Source organism: Mytilus edulis, chromosome 6 (assembly GCF_963676685.1).
Source record: "Mytilus edulis chromosome 6, xbMytEdul2.2, whole genome shotgun sequence".
Classification (NCBI taxonomy): Eukaryota; Metazoa; Mollusca; class Bivalvia; order Mytilida; family Mytilidae; genus Mytilus; species Mytilus edulis.
Window position 1 is genome coordinate 53,717,219 of NC_092349.1, and position 25,134 is coordinate 53,742,352.

The window sequence follows — 25,134 nt, forward strand, 5'->3', positions numbered from 1 at the left end:
TTAAAAACTATATTCACTAACGTACAATGTAGGCAACACGTTTCGAATGTTTAAAAAGGGAGACCAGTAAAACATTGTATTCTAATATAAGTACTAAGCATACTGTAAATAATGTTAAAAATTCAGATCTCTCGTGAACTTAACTAGAATCATATCATGATAATTTACGGATGCCACCACGAGTTGGTTGACCGTTATGGGATAACTGTTTCATAGATGATATCGTATATGTTCCTTATGTCGTAACTGCAACCTCCTGAGGTTGTCAGCTTATTTTCGATTTATGAGTTTGACGGCACCTCTGTTATTTTTCGCCCCTTTTTTACTCGGTATCCGATTACAAAATATGTAATAAAAACCCAAATCAAGTATTTTATTGGTTGACTTCAGAGTCTTAGTGCGAATGTTGTGCTCGGAAAGGCTAGACCGAATGTTGGAACAGATCAGGTTCAATAAGTTGTAATGGATTGACATGACCTGGTATGTCGACTCGATACAAAATATCCTTCAGTCTGATTTATATCAGGTAACAAAACACCTGTCAAAAGACCTTGTTTTTCAGGTCATGATTCCTAGGAGGGCCATAACGGCAGGAAATGGGTTTTTTTGTCAGTTAACTGCAGGAAATTTCTCCGAGTATTATTCCTGAAACTGATCGTAAATAAATTTTGACAAATACATGAGTTTTAAAATTTTGGATCAATCTTTTATAAGTTACAGTATTACTATTTGAATGGAAGATGTATATTTTATAATTGGTGCTAACTTGGTTATTGTTTTTGTGTCTTAACAAATGTTCAATTCAAACAGAGTTTATCTAAATACTTCAATGTACGATGATGTTTTTACCGAGCTCGGCAATTTATGTCCAGGTAAAGTTATCAATCTTGTAAACAAATTGATTTTGGGGTCCGTTTAGGTTGCATTCGATGTGTGATGAAATGCTACAATCTGTCCACACCTATATTTTGACATTGCACAAGGCTATATGTTTTTTTCTGACTGACGGTGACGTCTTTACACATATCACATTGGCTGTTGGATATGTAATGATGAATTGTTTAGTCTTAGGTGCATGATTAGTTTTAAAGCTGTCAACTACGAGTAATCTCAGATCTTTACTTTTTGTTATCTATTTTTGTTGTGCTGTATAAACAGCCTATCATGTCCGGTCTGTACATTTGCTGAATGGTTCTGTTCAAGGTGAGGGATTGGTTCCGCGCGCGCTTAAACATGTACAACCCGAACACAATTTGTATGTGCCTCACCCAAGTAAGGAGCTTAGTGAAGTGATTTGTCTTTCATGTTTATTTTTCGTTATTTTCTTGTCATCAATTAGTCTGTTAGATTTCTTTATTGAATTGTTTCGTATTTTTCATATACATATAAGGTAAACAAAAATTTAATGTTGAAGACCGTACAGCTGTCTACAATTGCAAACATTCACTTCATTTAGTGAATTTTGATTTATAGATCAAGAGTTTTTAAGAGGATCCTTTTTAAAATCACTTTAATATGACATTTCAAAGCTTTCCGTCATTTCTTGAATCTTTGGTAACTGTCTTTGTTATACCGTCTTGTAGGTTCCAATGCCATATACCGTATTAGAGGTATCCCGATTTGGTACCGTACCAACCGTAGCACGAACTGGGAGCCGTCATTGAAATTTTTTTATTAATTCAAATATGTACTTAATGTCAATGAATATTTCATGAATCTATATTTAAAGTATTTGGATGGTTTTTAGCTAAAACTTGGTATAACTTTCATGTAGATATGATATCTGTTCATAACAAACGATATTGTGTGTACTCGATTATGCTTTCAACAAACCGTTGCTAGTAACTGTTGCAACGAACAGTTTGTAATTAAGAATTATTTCCCCTGAAATTTCACCGGCAAAGGAAATGGCTAAACATAGAGCACATTCATAGTTCATCTTATGTTTGCCTGTTATATTGATAAAATAGTTTAGAATAGATAATTTGGGATTTTCGAGGGTAGGCTTTTAGAAAACATAAGAGAATAAGAGCTATATTAACATATAAAATTTGAAAATGTGTAATGGTAAAGGTTGATACAAAACCTGTTCTTATTAATTGATAACTTACTATCAGCGAATGCATAGTATATAGATATAATCACTTAGGAATATATTTTATATATTATAATAGAATATAAGATCGATAATCAACTAACTTGTGTTTACTTATTTATTAGAAAGAAATCTTTCTATTCTATGTCGGAATTTAATATAGGTGTTCAAATTCACTATCTATAATACCAGTCATATTTTTTTCTGAAATTTGTCAAAAATCATCATTCACACGTACAATGTATGAGAAAGTTTACCAAAGTTAAAAGTACGAATAAAGGATCAAATAAAGATACACTTGTAAATTATTCATTGAACACAAGTGTCTCACAGTACCATTGTATTTAATATAATTATATGACAATTATTAGAGTCAATTAAAATCAGGAAATGAGGTTTTTTTTCCATTGGCAACCGAATAGTGAATACTGATTTTTTTTTTAATTTACTTTCTAAACGTATTTCTAATATCGAAGAATTCCCCTTTCCCATTCAAATGAAATCTTCGCTCCTTCATCTTCTCAGAAAAAAATATTTTACTGCAATGATCGAAATAGATTACTTGAACAATACAAACTAGTTTCAAAACCATGTATGACCTAATTATAATACGAAAACTACGCACTTTTGACACGTTAACAAATATAACCAACACCAGTAGCATGTGTTTCTTTTAAAGTAGTTTATAGTTATTATTCCAATTATTTCAAAGTCTGGTAAAAAACATTTTTATCTATAAATAAAAGATACGTAAACAATAACTATACCAAACAGAAACGCAAATCTATATTTAGAATCCAAAACGCCGTGTTCGTTTAGGGTCTGTTTGGTTCATGCACTTGTGCATATTTAAGTTATTTCATAAAGAATTATAAACAATGTGTTCTAGAAACTTGGAAATCGTTAAACTAGATTTTATGTTACACGCATTTCAATTCTTTTAATTTTATCACAATGAAGAAAATTAGTTCATGCATTAAATGATGCCTCCAAAACAGCACCAACGGTTGCGTTACGTACCAACCGTACCTGATACGTAGCAAATCAGGAAACCTCTATTAGGGGTTTCTCCGTTTTGCTACGGTACCAACCGTAGTACGAACCGGGAGCCGTCATTGAACTTTTGAAATCAATTCATACATGCTCTTAATGCCAATGTATATTTCATGAATTTCAATCACTTTAATTGAGGTCTGAAGCTGGCATGTCAGCAACTGGTAATAGTCCTTTGTCTTTGTTAATTTATGTTATATTGTCATTTTCTTAAGTTTCTTTTGCTACCTATTCTGACATCGGACTCGGACTTTTTGTCGAACCGAGTTTTACTATGCGTATTGTTGTGCGTTTGTTTTTTTCTACATTAACTGGAGATGTAGGAGAGGGTCGAGATGTCAAAAAACATTAATAACCCTGCCGCAATTTTGTTCCTGTCTTAAGTTAGGAGCATCTGGATTTTGTTAGTAAGTCTTGCATGATTTGAAATTTTAGTTTCTTGTATATAGTTCGGAGTTTAGTATGACATCCATTATCACTGATCTTGTTACATATTGTTTAGGGGCCAGCTGAAGGACTCCTCTGGTAGTGGGAGTTTCTCTCTGCATTGAAGGCCTATTGGTGGACTTCGGCTGTTTTCTGCTCTGTTGTCGGGTTGTTGTCTATTTGCCAAATTCCCCATATGCATTCTTAATTTTATAAGATGTTTTTAAACTAAAACTTGGTATAACTTTCATGTGAATATGTTACCTTTTCATAACAAACAATAATGTACGTACACGATTATGTTTCAACAAACTGTATCAGCGAACGGTTGTAAATTGAGATTTTTCTCCCCTTGAAATTCCATCTGTAAAAAGAAGCTTATCAAAAAGCACATCGAATTTCATACTTTACCTTATGTTTGCCTGTTAAACTTATGTAATAGTTTAAAGAAGAAAAATTAGCATTTTTCGGGGGTAGGCTTTTAGAAAAGTTAATAAAAAAAAGAACTATTTTGAAATACCAACTTGACCTCATTGAAAATATATAATGTTAAAGGTAAATTCAAAACACCTATTGCACTCTGCTGTATCCAACTCTAAACACATCAAAATCAACTTTTTCCCTTAATATAGATACAAAAAAATGCACTGTAAATGAACATAGCCATGACTGAGCAAGTCTGTAGGGATAACATAAGTATATAAGATAAGAAATGTATAATCTAGAACCTACATATGAAAGGCATCATTCCACAACAACAATATGCACAATATGATTGGAAAAAATATAAACATTAACCTAACATATCTTTATCATGTTATGGACATGTCCAGAGCGTAACACATCAGTGGCGTAGCTCGCATGTATGCTCAGATGCTCAAGCATCCACATCATTTTGACAAAAAAAAAATAGCAGCAGTTTAACTCAGAAGCATTCAAATGTAACAAGGCTGAGGATATGAGGATAACGTCCAGTCATGCCTGGTCTTTCATTAAGGATAATTTAGTTTATGTAAACAAGATAGTTGAATGCCAGAATAGTGTTTCAAGTTAACTTTTGTTCGTAAAAAATTAAAGTCTGCGTCATCGGCTAAGGCAGCAACCAACTAAAAAAAATCCGTAGAGAATGATATGAGTTTCACTTAATCTGACAAGAATTGTACACATAAGAGTGTTAACAAGACCGGACGATCGGACGCCCGGTATTTTTATGTCTCCTGCAACGCGTTTAGTTCAGTAATCATGGTAATCAAAAATCAAAAACCCAAGGTTGAAGACTCAAATTCCTGGAAAGAGAAGTCACTTCAGTTCCTATATTCCGAAGTTCCAAAATTCTACAGAAGTGACGCTGTAATGAGGTCCGTTTTTTGATATGTCAAATATAAGATTGGGTGGGAAACTTTACATCAAATTAATATTTATGAATTGAACGATGATAGTTTCGAGGAAACAATAAAATTTGGTTGAAAATATAAATATATGTATTGGTGGGTATTTTGAATTTAAACAAAAATCTAACTAGTGTCGGATTCTGGGGGAGTACATGTGCTTAATTTTCTGCATAAAAAGGTCCAAAAAAAATTTCGCCTCGCTCCGCTCGGCAATACATCCACATCATTTCAACCCTGGCTACGCCACTGCACATCATGTGTATTGTATAAATATTACGACAACTTTCATAATAATCAAATATCATTTATATATTTTATTTCCAACTGTATCTCATATCTGAACACTGAATAATATTATATCCTAGGCACATAAAAATTGGTTCATGCTTATTTGGGAACAGTTTTGTTATGTTTTATCATGGGTTAATTCTTTAGAATTGGCACAAAAACTGTTTCTTATGTCCAATAATACTCTTCTCTGTTCGCTATACTAAGGACAACTTACCCTAAAATGGGTCTCATCTTCAACAGATCTTCATCTATGTGATAACCATGATAGCATATAATATCGGAGATCATCTTACGTAGATATAGGAACTTGTGTAGTGAGTGCTAATGAGACAACTCTCCATCCAAATAACAATTTATAAAAGTAAACCACTTGTTTGTAAAAAATAATCAGGAGGATATCTTTGCATTCTTTGTCAGATTTTAGTATTGTAGGTTTATTTTTGTTGTTCAAATTCTTTAACAAAATACAATTCATATATTTTTCTGAAATTTGGCAAAGTTTTCATTCACACGTATGAGCAATTTTACTAAGTTAAACGTTAAAAGTACAAATAAAGGCTGAATTATTAGATACACTCATCAGTTCCAAGACAGAGGCCTTTGTTAGTCATGTCTGTTTGTTTTCTTAAATGTTAGTTCATTTATAAGTTAATGAGTATTTTTTGTTTGAGGTCCATTTTCACTGTGTTCGATGGCCTGCTGAGGTCAACCTCCGGTTCCAGGATTTTCTCACTGCATTGGAGATCCATTGGTGACCTTCGGCTACTATCTGTTCTTTGGTCGGATTGTTGTTTCCTTGACATACATGCATTCCCCATTTCCATTCTCATTTTTTCTAATAAATTTTCATTGGACACAACTGTAAGTTCAATTATATGAAAACTATTCTAGTCAATAACATTCAATGATTTAAGAAATGATGTGTTCATGGCCAACCAAATAGTGAATACTGATTTATCAATATGTTTTCAATTTAACTTTCTAGAATGCATTTCTAGGGGAAAAATATATCGGGGAATTCCATTTTATCACTCAAAATGACATATCTGCTCCCTTATTCTATCTAAACAAAATGTACTTCTGCAATGATCGAAATATATTACTTGAATAATATACGCAAATTTTACACGTTAGCGAATATAACCAGCACCAGTATGTGTTTTAGAAAGCAGTCTATAGTTATTATCTTTAAGCCTCACTCTGTAAGGAAACAATCTTTATTTTTCCCACAATTCCAATAACAAATTGAAACGCAAATCTATATTTAGAATCTATACAGGCCGTGTTAACCCAGTTCGTTAAAAGGTCTGTTTGATTCATGCACTTGTACATAACTAAGTAATCCCTTAAATAATCACGAACAAAGAGTTCTTGCAACGTTGAAATCGTTATCAAATAAATTGTTAATCTAGTTTTTTTGGTGATTCGCATTTCAATTCTTTTGATTTTATCATGCTGCTGCTGAATAAAATAATTTCATGTTGAAAAAAAAAAGTAAAAACACAAAAATACTGAACTCCGAGGAAAATTCAAAAAGGAAAATCAAAAATCAAAAGGCAAAATCAAAAGTCCAAACACATCAAACGAATGGATAACAACTGTCATATTCCTGACTTGGTACAGGCATTTTCTAATGTAGAAAATGGTGGATTGAACCTGGTTTTATAGCTAGCTAAACATCTCACTTGTATGACAGTCGCATCAAATTCCATTACATTGTCAACGATGCATGAACAAGACAAACATACTCAAAGAGTAAAAATGTCAAACAAACGACTCCTCAAAAACAGCACTTACAGTTGCGTCAAGTACCAACCGTACCTGATACGTAGCAATTCGGGAAACCTCTATTAAACGAAATCCTTCATATATGCCCGACTTCTTTTTAGTGATTTCACCTCATATATTGGGAGCAGTCATACTTTTTTCTTGTGTTTATCAGAAGTTTGATTTGATTTTGGTAGGTTCAAAATTTATGACAATGTTTATACCTGTTCTTCTACAGAAGACGTTTCTTCCTTCTTTTTATTTTATTCTCTCCTTTTATCATAATAGACCCATGTCATTACATGGAACTGAATGCTTTATTTGTAACACATACATGACATATGTACAATAACTCTTTAATAAAGGATAAACATAATTAAAGAGTAATTGATTGTCTGATTATATTTATTACTACAATACCCGGAACATGGTTAATGAAATTATTGATGGCATAAGTGTTCCTGGGTTGTTTTTTTTTTATATAGTTTAGACTGTTGGTTTTTCCGTTTAAATGGTTTTACACTTGTCAGTTTTTGGGCCTAATATAGCTTACTGCTCGGAGTGAATCAAGGCTTAGTGTTGAATAAATAATTTACCTATAAATGATATAGTACTTTTACCTATAATGATTTTTTCACACGTTGTCTCATTGGCAGTCATGTTACATCGTTTAATATCAAAGGAGTACAATTTGGAATATTATCCGCTTTGACTTCCAGAGCCTACTAAACTACCTTGTTTGGTTGGTAAAGTCCGTTCTTATCTTGAGATAATATGTAGTGTTTTGTAGTCAGATGTTTGTCTTTTGGTCAAACATATTATTGTGCACGTTTCTTTGAATGGTGTTTTAACATCTTTTTAGTGCAAAAGGTCGATATTGCATCTCAGTTGTCCTAGCATGATGTTTATAAGCTTTTTTAAGCTATTAATTATATTGTAGTGATATAAGCGGTGTTTGCTAATCAAATAACCTCAAATACATAGTGTCTGTATCATGTAGCTCAATTTAAGGTAAGAAAACTAACACATACGACATATAACAATATTATTCATAATGAGTATATGATAAACAAATCTTTTTAAGTACTCCGTAAATTTATAAGAATACTTAGAAAAACCATGTCGAACGTAAAATTTAACGATTAAAAGATAACAATATTATCTATAACATGTATGAGTTTATGATGAACGAGCATGTTCAGTATTCAGTACATTGCTAAATTTTAATGTTATTTTTAACATAATATCAAATATGGTGGGATCTTATTCCTCATGACTTAAAATGCCATCTTTTGTTTATGTGTGTCTATTGATTATCAATTTCACTTCAAATAACTGCGGTAAACAGGTACGTTCATATTCTGAAAATAATAAAAAAAAAGAAATATTAATCAAGGTTTTTTTTTCTTTATCAACCATCTTCACAATCTAGTTTTTTTTTTTATTGAAAAAGCATCACAGGGAATAAAATGTGCATTTGTAATGTTCCTTTGTTCTAAAAAGTCTCTCGAAACATGCAGATTTGTTGCTCCTCGTGTATTTATACAATAAAACGAAGTTTCATTATTCTCTGTTTTGCAGATCAGATGCAAGCAACTAAAAATGATATTAAAAGAATTGAAAATTCGATACATAAAAATTAATAGTGTTCCTTTTCTATGTTTTTTCTTATTATAGAAACCATCTCCTTGTAGTGTTTTTATGAATTTATTGTGAATTATCTGTGTATGTATTGACTGTTTGTTGTTGCTCAAATGGCATATGATTTGGGTACTCTAACATACGGAATAGTTTTAAAAAATATTTTAATCAAACAAAACTCATTGAAATAACAAAACCGGTGAACGCGTTTGCAGATGGTTGGCGGTCCCTAATACACGTAGCTACTTGAACTACGTTGTCCTAGCGTTGCTTTGAATATTGTTTTCACGCATTTCAATGTACAAGGTGAGCAGAAATTGATCAAATTTGACAACAGCATGTTTCACAGATAAAAAAAATAAAGTCTATTACGATGTTTTATTATTGATTGCTTTGACATTGGTATCTTAACTTTATTTTGATATGTATATTAAGTTACATAGAGTATTCATCCTTTTTTTCAAGAGATACGTTCTGATAGATGAAGGTGTTGTAATGTTAAAATCATTTGAAACTTAAAATTTAGATAAAAAGAGGAATTTTTGATAAACTAAATGTTTTACAACATATTTAGCATACGCAATTTTTTTTCTCGAAAAAACCCTCAATATTTGCAAAATCTTCATTAATGTACTGCAATTGAATTACAATATTCCCGTTCATTGATTCGCCGATCTTTTCTCGTATGCATGTATCCTAACAATGTAAACTCTCAATATAACTGTGACCAACGCATATAACACCATGATGCATATGAAAGAATACAACAAAACGTGTACAGGATGGAAAATAGTGAAAACCGAATCTTAAAGAACATATTGTGTACATAAAATAATTCTTACCTGTTGAGGTCTTCTCGTACCCAGTTGTGGTAGGGGTTTTAAGTGTGAATCTTCCACCAACTGTAACATTTTAAAAGCCTACAAAAATACAATGGAAACTAATGAATTACTAGAAAAAACGTTGTCAGTGGAGTCACATATGGCATCCTTCACGTTTTTGCCGATTTATTATTTTTAACTTTGAAGCATTTGAAAAAATAAAAACATACTGTAACGAATTCACATTAATGTTAAAATAATGTGTATTGACATGTTACGGTTAATATTAATGAGAGTTGATGAAGTTTAAAGAACAAGTTGCTAGAAAAAGATAATGCATGAGTGTATAGTTAAAAATAATGGGACGCCACCAAAGTCAAAATCAGAGCTAAAAGACGAATGGACAAGTCAACGTATGGTAACGCAACTAAAGTATACCAAACAATAAAAAAAGAACATTACAAATTTAACAACATGTACCCAATAGATATCTGAAATTGATCGAGATGGTCTGAAAGTAGGATTGCATGCTCAACATGTGTGGCACCTGTCGTATGGTTCATGGCAAATCATATTTTATATTGCAGCAATAAGTACAAGTTATTCAGATTTTTATATTGCAGCAATAATTACAAGTTATTCAGATTGATATAATATCAATATCATTAGTGTAAATCTTTTTTCAACCAGCGTGAAGTTGAACAATATACTTGGGGTTTAACTTACAAATTTGACATTAGATTTGTTAGATTTGCCATGATTTGGCTTTTTAGATACCATACACATTATAAATACAGGCAACTTTTCAAACGAGTGTTAATGTTAATGTTGATGTTAAATCACTGATTATCATTTGTATTTATTTTTGTATTAATAATTTGTAGTATTCATTGTGGTTAAATTCAATAAACAACAGTTTTCAAATCTTGGTTTGTGTGCGTTTTGCAGATGACAGCACTTGTATAAATTATTTATTAAATTAACTTTAAGCTAACTTTTAATTCATATATTAAGTATAATTGTACTTGCCTTGGCAGAAACTTTAATTGGACATTTATAAACAATCCACTGTACAGTTTCATAACATGGAGGTGTCGTGAGAGATCCTGAATATGTGTAGAAACGATTTGTGTCATATGGAAGGACATCTAGCGGAGTGATACCTTCAAATACTCTAAAAGGTCTTCTATCTGGCTCTTCTTTTTCACATCTATTTTTTATAAATTCTTTAGTTGGTGTTTTACCACACCGGTTGTACCAACACTTTTCTATAAGGAATTACAAAGAAACGATTGAAGACAATACCATGATTATGATTACATGTACTTGATCATGTTACATCTATTGGTTTATTAATTTGCAAGTATATTAAAAAGCTACATTTGCTCTTTCATTCTTTGACACTCTCTTGATCTGTATCTGGCGTCACTAGTAAGTCTTGTGTGGACAAAATGCACTTCTGGCGTATTAAAAATTTTAAACTTGTTGCCTTTTGTTAGCTATTTTTCGTGTGTCTCTTTGTCAATTGTGTTCTCCTATTTATTTATATTGTAGTCCTGTAATGCTGTGTTGTCATTTTAATGTTATTTATCACATGGCCATAAAAGAGGGAGGTTTGGCATGCCACAAACCAGGTTCTACCCACCATTTTTTCCTTTAAAAATGTCTTGTACCAAGTCAGGAATATGGCCATTTTTATATTATAGTTCGTCGCTGTGTGTGTTACATTCTAACGTTGTGTTTTCGTTGTGTCGATTGGTTTCTCTTATTTTTGAGTGTGAATTCACATTACTATAAGACGTGTGACGGTATTTGGTTTTCATGTTATATTTGATATTCTCATAGGATGTTGTCTAATGCTTAGTGCGTTTCTGTGTGTATGTGTTACATTTTAATGTTGCGTCGTTGTTCTCCTCTTATATTTAATGCGTTTCTCTCAGTTTTAGTTTATTACCCCGATTTTGTTTTTTTGTCCATGGATTTATGAGTTTTGAACAGCGGTAAACTACTGTTGCCTTTATTTAACATGTATATAGATCATTGTAGTCTTATATATCTGTAAGATCAAAATTTACAAAATTATGCATCAGTGTTTCATTTGCTCCAGGTACATGTCCTGTATGTATCTATATGTTACAGTAAATTTGTATAATCTGTGATTATGTAGAATCCCTGATTTTTCAGGAATTATGTAGAATCACTAAACTCATAAGTGATTATATAGATTCCCTGAAAAGGACCAGTGATTTCACATAATCACTGAACATTTTGATTAATATTCTACAAATTCCCTAATATGATTTCAGGGATTATCAATAACCTGAAGATCCTCTGTTTGATAACAAAAAATAACGACATCCCATGTATGTTTTGTCAAAAGCCACCGTCAAATGCACATTCATGTTCAAATTGTAAATCGACAGTGTATGGTATCTGTGGTAAAGCAAATGGCGAAGAAGGTTATGGGACATCTGTTTTTGCTTTTTGTGTTCAAATGAACAAGAAATACAAACCGAGAGAACTATGAGTACTGAAAAAACAGACAGAACGAATGATCAACAGATCGAACAAACTTTCAGAGGAGGCTGACATTGGTTGTAATGTTCTAATACCAATCCAATCCAAAATGTTGACAGAGGAAAGGGAAAAAACATTATGGCCATTGTTCATCAAAAGACTGACAAATGATATCCCTTGACCACAAAACATGGTATCCTGTTCGGATCATGTACAAGAACCCAGTTTGAGTTGCTGATTCCCTTAAGCTTATTTTGGTTCCTTCAGATATGTGTACTGCAATTTTTTTTTTTTACCTAAGACCTGCTGTAAAAATCCGATTCAATATGTGTAGGACAGGTTTTTTTAAATGTGGATGTTGCGGTAAAAAAAGGTGTGAAGCCAACAGATGTGCAGGTAGAAAAGTAATGCACGAGTGCAATAGTCGGTGACATCCAAATTTAGTTTGTAAAAATAAATGATTGTTTTTAAATATTGTGCTTAACATTTTAAAATATGGTTTATAATGCCTAACATTTTAATATATCAATATATTGTGCTTATCATTTTATTACATTGTGCTTGACATTTTTTTACATTGTGCCTAACATTTTGATATTATCAGGTTATCATTTTAACATATTGTGTTGAAAATTTTACATTGTATGTAAATAATTATGTTTTAATATGATTCTATAGAATAAATTATTTAATTTTATTTATTCTCTGTATAAATTAAACTATTTCTTCATTTCAGTTATTATGCATAATCCCTGACGTTTTTCCTAGTGATTATACATAATCCCTGAAATTTTCAGTGTTTATATATTATCTCTAAACTAACCAGTGATTATACATAATCCCTGATTATACAAATTCACTGTATAACATATATATAAAGTACAAACGTATGTATGTTTCATTATAACTCATACTTCATCTTTTATATTCAATTATGTAGACATATGCCTGCTGCAAGTTAAAAGTATATTGTTCAAAGCCTATCAAACACTACCTTTGTAACAAACAAGTAACAAATTGAATAAGATTTCTTTTGCGATTTGTCAAAACAACACCCTGTTAGTTAAACTTCCGAATATGCATGCTATATGATGTAAACATCTGAATGTAAATGCTTCACACATGATCAGCAAATAATTAAAACAAGGGTGAGGTCGTTCTCCAAGAGAATACACCTATTTGATGACATTTCATTTTGATACTAAAACCTCTTAAACTCTGACGATATGTGATTTGTTGTCTTGAAACATTCAGTCAGAACAGTCTTTGCACAGGGATGTTTTTTGCGGTTGTTGAATTCGAAGCTACCGATTCTGCTGAAATAATATGTATGACAAACCAAGGGGACTGTTTAATAGTCTTTGATTTTATTTATCAAGTCATGAGTCACTTGCACTTCTGTAATGGCATGAAAATACGGATTTTTTGTGTTATTAAAATTCGCTGTTACAAAATGAAAGAAATTATTATGAATTAAGGAATGTATCTCCCTCATGCAAAGCTCTGATTCCTTTCACGGATTTGGCTATACTTGTTTGACCTTTTGGATTATATCCCTTCATCTTTTATATAAGCTTTGGATTTCAAATATTTTGGCCACGAGCATCACTGAAGAGACATGTTTGTGCAAGAAAATTGGTACCGTTAATTTTATCGTAACTCCTTTTGAGTTACATTTAGAATAATGATTGTAAGGCCGAATATTTTTTTACCTTCAACTAAGCTTAGTTTATTCCACTTGCAGCTGATGAAATCAGTATAATAGTAGTTTATCACGAGATCATGATGAATATTCTTTATCATTATGTGGAAATGTTTTGTCCTTTCTTTATTCGTTACCGCGAAACACAAAAAAAAAAAACACAAAAAAACACAAAAAAAAAATACAAACGTATGTGATACCACAGATTTTAATTCAGTACTTTTGTATTCAGTCTAATTAGATATATATCCTAACTCTTACTCACATTTATATCAATATGTGTTCGATAAAAAAAAACTTAACAAAAGAGACCCGATTGATATAAAGGGACATTTAAACTTATACGCCGAACATAAACTGACAACACCTAGTCAAATAGACAAATAATGGTTCACAAAACACGACAAAGACAACAAGTGACTCAGCAACACGGACATCAACAAGAGCTTGTTTTAATGGCTGGTATTCCGGAAGGAAAAAAAAGGCATGCGTACGAAAGAATTTGCCTGATTTGTCTTTATCGGAAACCTCAAACTCGAATATTTGAATACCAAATATGTATACGAAACTGATGATTTTAAGAGCTACGTGTTAATGATAGAAAACAACTTTACTTGAGGTAGTCAAAACGTATTGCCTTTTAATTTCTAAATGTATAAGCGAAACACAAAAAAAAAATACAAACGTATGTGATACCACCGATTTTCATTCAGTATTTTTGTATTCAGTCTAATTAAATATATATTTGAACTCTTACTTGGAAGTGAAAGGAAGGTCCAGAAATCAGGTTTCATCGATGCTAGTGGATAACGTCGAACTTTTTCATAATATTTTTCCATCAATGCACTAAGCCTCCTTGCATATCTGACTGTACATGTTTCTTGATCACACTACCAATACAAAAAAATGCATTATGAGATTGAAACGATGACTTATACAGAAAGTAGAAACACACATCAAGTCTTTTCAGATTTATATTAAATGAATACAAAAACGTTACACATTTATTTAATACTCCTATTAAAAAATATAAAAACATTCTTTTGTAATTCTCTGTCTTAACCTATTCGATTTTTCCATATTCGAATAATAGCTGACACGAATTGCAGACGTTACTTCGATTTGATTGTGCAAAATTAAAATTCATGCTAAAGTTTAATGCAACATTTTTCAGCATTACATTTACTTACGGTTATATGCAAATACTCTAAATTGCTAATTGTACAAGTGAGTTAAATACTAAATACAACCGTTGTTAAGATTATGTGATCCCGCAACTCAAAATTAGAATGGGATACCAAATTATAAATTGGGATTCAATTGTTTACAGTTAACAAAATGTAAACGCGGTGTAACTTGCCGTATTCGACAACTGAGTATTCCAACATCAGTATTCTGACACCATGCTTAATCCGAAATTTTTTTCTTGTCCCACATTGTGTCGGAAAACACAGGTTACACTGTAATATATTAGTGCACAACTTACCCCACATGCATCATTTTCCGGTTTTTGTCCATATACCTATAAAATATATATATGACAGCTTATTACCTATGACATGGGACGTGCTGATAAATTATTTGAACAATTAACAAAAAAACAATCATCCCTGAATAGATAACCATCGAGTTCGATCCATTTCCGTAAAAAAGACTTAAGTGTTAATGAACATCATTAGTGCGTTTAGGGGTGTCGTCACTTCCGTTCCAATGTTGAAGGAGTGGTTGCAAACTATACAGCTATATTGCACGTATTATTCGTCAAATTGAACCCTCATAATTGTGCTTCAGTACTGCTGTCATTAGGTAATTGTGATTAAGTGCCTATATATCAAATATTATTTCTAGTTTATCCTGCACAGTGACTATCACTTAGACGCTTTATTAAATTTTATAGTGCAGGGATACAGGCTATTTCCTCTATCTAGTTAATAAAACAAAAGGTGCTCATAATTGACGAGTTTTTTTCCGGTGACGGACAAATTCGAAAGTGGTCTATTGAATTATACTTGTCACCTTGAATGAACATACAGTAAAACCTGTATAAACCGGCCAGCTACGGACTATGAAAAAGGGCCGGTTTGAACAGTGAGCCGGTTTATTCAGGTTTCCGCTTTGACCGGAAGTAAATGACTTGTGACGTCTGATATTTTGCATACAAAGTTCTGTCTGTCTGTAAATTATATCTGATAAATTTAAATACTTTCACTTCGTTTTTTATTGTTTGCATTTGCATCATAATACTCGCTCGCGCTATTTAGATTGCGAGACGAGATTTTCTATTTACATCATGATCATTAATTTTCACGTCGGAATGGCCGATTACAAAGCCATTATTTTATCAAACGTAATTTCATCACTATCAACGAAACATTGTCGTACAGTGTACAATACCCATTGATTGTTGTCATCCGGGTGTTTTTTTTCATTATCAGGGTCATTCGTTTAGAGGTTAAAAAAAGGGAAAACCAGGATTTCGAAATCACAATTTAAATTTCGTATTCTGCGTTTTAAACAATGTTAAATTTGTTTATCCAAGTTACGACGTAGGTTCAATCTGAGATACATTCGGTGTGTCTTTTCTTTAATTGACACGTTTGTGTTTAAATACATAATACACCTCACTACTGTACGTCGATTGTAAGTTCACAGTTTAACCCCTGACTAAATGATTATCCTGAAAAGTCATAGTGTATAAACAAATATGTTTTGATTGCATATCGATCATTGAAATTAATTAGACAAACCGTTTTTGACAGGTAATAATTAATATAATTTAGAGTATTGGCACTGCTTAATAAGACCGGAATTCGGAATACACTGGGTCCAGTTTATAAAGGGTATTTTAAGAAAGACTTTGAAGGGGAAAAAATGGGACTTTTAACTTTCGGCCGGGATGGACAAGAAACCGGTTTATATAGGGTCCGGTTCAGTCAGGTTTTACTGTATTTACGATGGGGTTATTCAATAAAACTGACTATAGTAGATCTAGCATTGTCTTTGTCTTCTTTGTCTTCGCCTGTGAAGTTTATTATTAAATAAGATATAAATACATCTAACTATTGTGGAGGATTTAATGTCTTGATAAGTTGGTTTTTTTTTTCGTTTTTATCGGAAGAAGGAAGCTGCGGATTCGTGAGAAAACTTAATAATTAAAAATTTCAAAACCGTGTCCAACGTGTCCACCGAGTACACCAAGTATCAAGTTCGAATTCCCACCTCAGTGTGATAGTTTATTGAACAGAAGTTGAACTACAATGACCTTTCGACGAGGGTTAAAACTGAACAAGGAAATATTTGAACATCCGATAAATTGGTTTTCTTTCATTACGGAACCATTTTTAATGTCCTAAAATAACCAAATGAGTAAAAAGAAATAAGACGATTCCAAATTCCATTAGGGACGACATCAAAAATTCAATGTAGCATAAAAACACTGAATTCACATATTTTTTTTACAGACTGATTTGATTGACCAATATGAATATATGTAAAATCGATGTTAGATAAGCTAAACTTGCAGAATTTTAACCCCATCCCACCCCTTTTCAGTTTGTTTTTATCCTACATTGATCTTCTGATAATGTCGTCCTAATGGCAGCCAGGAGTGCATCACTGATGCAGATTGCCCCCTTTGAACTTTGTACATGACAAACACTGTCAGGAATACATCATTTAAAATACCGACAGTCAACAAACTTGTTGTTAAAAAATAGATTTCCTGTATGTTTTATTTGTCAGAGTACGTCTATAGTATGAAATATATGCCATAAATAATACGTTTTCATGAGAACACGACAATATTGTCAAATGGCATCACAATTCTACTTTAACTTCCTTCGTATAATGTAAACTTATAACAAATAGAAAATGTATCATTGAATTCGGCACAACCGAAATGTTTTGAAAATTGTTACTTCAATTACGTTTTGACAGACTTTATTTTATTGAATAACAAACATTATTCCATATAAGTATTATTTTAGTAGGGTTTTCTATATGAATTGGATTCTAAATTAAAAAAAAAAGCATATTCACCTCAGTGAATATCAGTCTTTCAAAAGTCAATAAAACCGCATATCAAAAGACATAATTGTATAAAAAAAAATTTCGTAATTTTTTTTTCAATTTCTAGATTTAGGATTAAGCTCTTACCTCTACCATAACACTCATCACCACCAGTCCCCTTTTCTTTGATTTAGCGTCAGTAACATCTTCATAGTCTTTGTCGTAAAATACCACTTGAGCCTTAAATATAACAGTTAAATCATTACATTAATTTCTGGAATTGTTAATATCAAAGACATGGTCATGCAGAAGGATACCGCATGCAATCTCGCATACGCAGGTTCAAATCCTTATCAAGGGTCACCCACAGTAGCTTATTTCATTTTATCTTCAAATATGAGTTCGACAGTTTCTTTCTCACGAGCAATCGGCTTTGGAGGTTGATAGAACTATGAATTGTTTAATACAGACGTCTTTTATAAATTAGTAATATTCCTATGAAAAAGTAAAATCACAAAAATACTGAACTCCGAGGAAAATCCAAAACGGAAAGTCCCTAATCAAATTACAAAATCAAATGATAAAACAAATCAAACGAATAGACAACAACTGTCATATTCCTGACTTGGTGCATGCATTTACAAATGTAGAAAATGGTAAGTTGAACTTGGTTTAATAGCACTAAACCTCTCTTAAGAATGACAGTCGCATCAAATTAAACATACGGAATATCATACAGATGGCATACTATGCTAATGTGATATCTCTTTGATTATTGGCATATCGCCACTTGATTCTATGAACATAATTATATATTTAATGTCTACATCCAGTAAAAATAGGCAGTATTTGTGAAACACAGGTAGATAGCTAAAGTCATGGATTCATTGAGTGAAAGAGTAGCATGAGTAAATGCATCTGAATTGTTTAATTATTTTCTGGATAAACATTCATCAGGAAAGCTCAAATCTCAACATTTCAATACAAGGAACGCGTTGTTATGACAAAGAACAAACTGAAAAGATCTATTGTCCAGTATTTTGTTGTCTTCTGTCGTTGAATAATGATCGAATTTTGATGTATGAGGATATTTTTAAAGATTATCTTTTATTGTAAATGTACAGTTAGCAAAAAGTAAAATCAGAAAATTTTGATCTCCGAGAAAAATAATGCCTGACTAGATATACATGTACCGTTTAATTTGAGTAAAACTGATATATTTACAGATAAATTGAAATGACAAAAGAGGAAACACATCTGATACCAATAAACAAACTGGAATTGTTGTTAGTTAATATTGAAAGTATGTTCCTGCATCAGAAATTCAAATCTGTCTTACAATTGTCAGGGTTCCATTTGTTAACAGTAAAAAACAATTACGAGTCAAACCTTTATCATTCTAATCACAAACTTTTCTAATCATTTGATTGATAATAAATGCACATTTTTCTTACTTTTCTGTTTATTTTCTATAACCTTTTTCATCACTAGTAAAGTTTAATAAACCTGTTTACATAATAATTACAAATAATCATGAAGCTATACTAATTAAATATTTTTTTTTATCTCAATTTGAGTTTAAGGGATTGATGAGATTAACGTGTATCTATTTTCTAATCCGATGGAAATGACAGTCTAACAATGTTAGTAAATGTTTTTAAAATCATATGTCTTACCGTTAACCGAAATCATAATCAAACATTTTTGAAGCTATATTTCCAATTACATATAAAAAGAAGATTTGGTATGATTGCCAATGAGACAACTCTCCTTAAGAGAGAGAAAAATGACAAAGAAATAACAAATGTAGGTCATCGTACGGCCTTCAACAATGAGCTAAGTCCATACCACATAATCCGCTATAGAAGGTCCTGGATTGACATTTCAAGCGAAAAACTAACGGCCTAATTTATGTAAAAAAAAATTGAATGAAAAAAATATGTAACACATAAACTAACGACACCCACTGAATAACAGGTTCCTGACTTCGGACAGGCACATACAGACAGAATCAGGGGGGGGGGGGGGGGTAAACGTATTAGCGGAATCCCAACACTCTCCTTAAATAACATGAACTTGTGCAATGTATAGATACAGTTATCGACAAGAATGTGTATATGTATATAACAATAATATTAAGACTGCTTTTAATTTACTGATAACAAAATCTATATTAATACCAATAAAACAATATTCATTGATCTAAGTTACAGTGTTTAATTGGTAATATTTTAGAATAAGTTTATTTAAAGGATTATTAAGTTTACCAGGAACGTTTCTAAATTTCCGGGCACAGTAAACACGGAAGAATTTAGTAACGATTTTAATTAATTTATAGGAGCGAAATCTTTGACATGATAATTTACCAGTAATACATAGATTACGTTCGTTAAAACTAAAAACGCCACAACAGACATGGTTATAGCGAACGAGTTGTGAAATATAATCACATCAAGATGGTGCAAAAAAAATATCAATACAAAAAGAGAAAATTAACAACAGGGAACAAAACATTTTACATTTTGTCGTAAATTTTAGTGTGGGGTTTTCTCGTGAAAAACGAAATATCTAAATCTAGGAAAGGACAGTAATTACCGTTTACATTCGATTTAATGAAAGTAAGTTCCTTTCGATTAATTTCAGCAGTATATTAGGATATGTTTTAGTTATTTAACGAAAATTATCATCAAGATAAGTGTTGTTGAATGTATCAATTAAATGCAATGGTATTATTCATGCATATTATTCAAGCTAAAGCCTGAGGTTTTGATACAAATAGTTGTGTTGCGGTAATTCTAACTGAGTTCCGAAGGTAAACGTCCATACATTTCTAGTTGCGTTTGATGTTTCACGCTCGTGTTAGGTCTAAATGTCTCCCAGATTTGTAAATGCCTTCTTCCCGTTTTCATTTTTTGATTATTTTACCTGTTTCTGAATATCAATAGATTTAATATTCCCTTTTTTAATGTACTTTGTTTTAGTAATAAAAACACTTACCTCCATCGGTTTGAATACGTTGTCAATAGAATGTTCAGATCCATTCTTTTCATCTTGCCCAAGTTGAACATGTATCTGAGCAAAATTATACTCTTTCTGTCTTGGTCTCTCAGGGACATTACGTACAGTTATCTCGTCATCGTATCTATCATGAACCTCGAAATACGGTGCATGACCTGTTTCGTGGAATAAAGAAAGGAGAGGCATGAATTTGATTTGATTTACAGACAGAATGTTATTTTATTATCAGACATCTTCTCATACTATTGGGGTTGAACATTTCTGAATTATGATAAATCAGAACTTGAACTATTTTAATGTCCGACATGTATGAAGGAGTGTTTATTTTTAACGTAGTTAAATGGAGGCTAATTCCTGACAATTAGTGGTAGTCTTTTTAACGGACTATACAATAGGAAATTATGAGAATGAATACCCTGTCGTCTTTTTTTTCATACATGTGTATTCTGCAGATAGAGTTAAATGCAAAGAAGATCTCTTAAACAGTATGATGTAACGTGACAGTCAAACAGTTTTCATTATTTTTATGAATATCGTATACTGATAAGTACAATTTACCATAACTAGTTGGGCTCTCACTATTCAAATACATTTTTCTAATCTTAAATCACAGGTCTGCATATTGCATATCAAATGTATCACAAAAGACATGGGGTAACAATATATAAACAATACATAGCTGAGAAGGTGATAGAGCAGATTATTACCACAATTAGACATTGTCAACCGAGGCGAAGTCAAGGTTGACAATGTCTTTGTGAGGGACAATATTCCGCTATGGCACCCTCTCAGCTATGTGTTGTATAATATATAATACTGAATGCCCTTTTAGTAATTTTTATTTAACAGCAATAACAGTTTACTAATGTGTCACATAATTGTTTTTCTTAAATTGTAAACGTATTTGTTAAATAATAATGTGGGAAGCAAATAAGGGGGACCCGATTTTTCAGTCTCATTTGTTAGGGGAATCGCAAATGAGAAGAAAAAAAAATAACATCTATCTTTATACAAATCATCTATCTTTGAACAAATGTACATGTAATTATCATCTATCTATATATATAAATCACACCATACATAATTATCGTCTTCATTGTCTGCAATTGTGCCAGACAAAGGCCATTTTGAAATTGTATTTTTTGTACAAACATATATATTGCATTGTAAAGGAACGAATGTTGACCTTCGGGTGTCATTTTTGTCGAAAGGGAGCAATAGTTTTCAGAATTTTATTTTTCGTTTTACGACACAATTAATCAAATATTATTTTTAATTTCAGATTCAACACTTCAAGGTATGCGGTAGGGACAATTTGCATGCAGAATATTTGTTTTTATCTTCATGAACAGAAATTTATTTCATCAAATTTGGGATCAAAATATTTTTAAGGAATAAACCATACCCACATTTGAAATTGAATGGAGGTTCCCCGAGTAATTCTGCAAATGTCCAAAGCTACATGCATTAATTCGAATTCTTCTGATGTTTATACCGTTCTTGATTTTAATTAATACTTGTTTGTTGAAGGACGAACACTTAAAGTACACCTCATGTTGAGTAATGTGAAGTCTCATTAGTTTGACAACTTTTATGAAACAATACGAATAAAAAATATTATTCTCTCAAACTATTTTGATCTGAATGTTTAATAAAATCACACAAGTCGTTTCAAATTGCCTTGCTTTTTCGAACAGTTTTATAAAAAAGAACGTGTCGGATAATCAAGTCGAGGTCAGACATAATTCATCGAATATTTCAAAACGTCATAATTAAACCTCCATTCATAACTAACATTTATTTCATTTTGAAAAATTAAATTACCTAGTCCAGTTAATCAGGAAAACTTTTGATGATTGATATATTTAGCTATGTAGAAAACTATTACTACTAACCATTATTTCGAACGTTTGCAAGAACTCTTCTAAGTATCTTTTCGAACTTTAGCCTAGGATATCTTTTATAACGAGTTAAACCTGTGTTGATGTTGATAGGTGATTGGCTCTTCTTTGATGCACAGGTCGTCCAACATGGATGAACTTTACACCAGTTATCTGGTCCTGAAATCAAAGTATTGTATTAACATGGTGTTAAATATTGATTTCTTCTTGGTTGATATAATCATTATCCGAACTAGGCCTTACTTAAACTGATTTGTCATAAACATCTGTTAAGAGCAGTCAATCAACATATCTCATAAGCTTAACCGAGTTTATTTATTACAATACACCTCTATTACATAGTGATGAGCATATATAAATTTATTTACTGACGAGCCAATCATTTTATTTATACTAACAACTCAATTAACAAAATAATCATATTTATTCATCTAATATTGCTTAATACAAATATCATCAAGAGTCAAGATTCCTCTTGGAAATAATGAGATAATTTAACTAATTAACATATACAAATTACAATGTGTTCTATGATACGAGTAATTATGATTATTATTCTTTTTAATTTACAATAACATTGTACAAATTGATTTATATTTATGAGTGTCTACTCTATTGTTTAATTCATTTTTCAAAATATTATACACATGGACATTTGTATTCTCTGCTCAGATACATTATATGACTTGTACATGGCAGTATCTACAATGTGAATAAGATGATTGAAAAAGTAATAATTTTTTCTCTGATTTTATAACCAAATTTGAGATTCTTGTTTTTCGTAATCATGGTAATGGTGAAGTTGATATGATCCCTTCGCAACATTTACGGACGCCAGTTGGTTATGAAATAACCGTTTCACAGATGATATAGGAAATGTTCCTTTCGTCGTAACAACAATCGCCTTCCCTTTTCATGAATGTGAACTACCGAATTGACTATTTAACGGGTTTGTAATAATATGAGCCACATGAGGAGCAGGATCTGATTACGCTTCCGGAGGACGTGAGATTAACCCCAGTTTTTGTTGGGGGTTGTGTTGCTAAGTCTTTAGTTTTTTATGTTGTGTAATGTGTAGTACAATGTTTTATCTGATTGTCTTTTGCAGTTTTAGCCATGGCGTTGTTAGTTTATTTTTGATTTATGAGTTTTACTGTCCATCTGATATATTTAGCCCCTCTTTAATATATATATATTTGCTTATATTGCATATTCAAATGCCCGTACTCAAATCGTCTATTATTAATAACGTCAGAAGTATTGATGGCTACAACAATTTATCAGTAATTTCGTGACATTGTCTAAGTGTGATTATGTAGAAACTATAGCTAATTTATTTTCAGAACGTGGAAAGTAGCGACTGGTGTTGTACGAGATGATCCATGTATACGACACATTATTCGGTAGGTGATACATGATTGTATCTTGTACGCAATTGTCACACACAAACAGGAATGCTGCAGCATAATTTGATAATTTTAGGCTTATCCAATGCCGATATTCAATTTCACAATATACTTCAAACATATTCATTGGAAAGTGAAAATTCGTTCCCGTTGTGTTTAATTGTTAGTGTTGCCTTTTAGTAATAATTGTCCAATAAATGATAATATAAATACAAGTGTATAGAAAAACAGACAAGCCATATAACACTCTTAATTTCAGAAGTTGTTTTGGTGAATATGGAAAAATTTTAAAAAAATTTATAAACAGTAAATAAAAACAGAAACACCAAAATCCAATAAATATGTTAATGCCATCAAAGCAAATACTGATACCCAAATCTTTTTAGGAGACACATTTTGAGTTTTTAATTCATATGCTATGTCGTGTATATCTTGTAATGACTGCTAATCATATTCTTTCTTTGTAATTAGCCAAGATAACTTCAAAGACATTTGATACTGCACCTCTGCGCACTAGTCGTTAAGGAGTTACAACAAAGACTGTACGGCTCTGTTTACATAATGCGTCAGGTCTAGGGGGTGTTATGTAATCATGTGAACCATAAGCAGTCTTAAGTATGCAAGAACATGAATGCTGAATAATGGCTAAAAATTTCAATTTGTAATATTTCTTTTAAAGATAAAATGATAAATTCAGCATCCATTGTTCTGTACCAAGTCAGAAATATGACAGTTGGAGTCCCTTCGTTTGATGTATTCGAGCTTTTAATTGTGACATTTGATTAAAAACTTTATTACCATTTGTATTTTCAGCGCTGACTTTGTCATTTTATTTTTCTTCTTATCTTATATCTTACCTTCACATAAATTGTTGTCGTAACTGAAATGAGCCTTGTCTATGTCTTTATAGCAACATTGTTTCAGAGATGGAGGTCTAACACCCATATATCCAACTCCATCAACGAAGGACACTGACACTGCCGCAAGGGTAGCGCACAAAAATGTAAGTTCCATACTGTACAGCCAAATGGTCTATATATGAGGTCGCCCAAACCGTTTTATTCTATGATTCTTCAAAATGAGGCGGGGCCTACGTA

The 25,134-nt window shown here is 31.7% G+C and overlaps 1 protein-coding gene across 1 annotated transcript; it reads right to left on the bottom strand.

Annotated features, from left to right (window-relative positions):
- Positions 1-8,220: 8,220 nt before the first annotated feature.
- LOC139527873 (nacrein-like protein) lies at positions 8,221-25,106 on the bottom strand. The gene is made up of 9 exons (XM_071323550.1): positions 24,895-25,106; positions 22,626-22,790; positions 20,710-20,885; positions 17,860-17,952; positions 15,191-15,226; positions 14,462-14,594; positions 10,515-10,753; positions 9,507-9,584; positions 8,221-8,384 (listed from the first exon to the last, which is right to left on the bottom strand). The coding sequence occupies exons 1-9, from the start codon at positions 25,049-25,051 to the stop codon at positions 8,346-8,348; spliced, it is 1,116 nt and encodes a 371-aa protein (XP_071179651.1). The 5' UTR covers positions 25,052-25,106; the 3' UTR covers positions 8,221-8,345.
- Between the last annotated feature and the right edge of the window lie 28 nt (positions 25,107-25,134).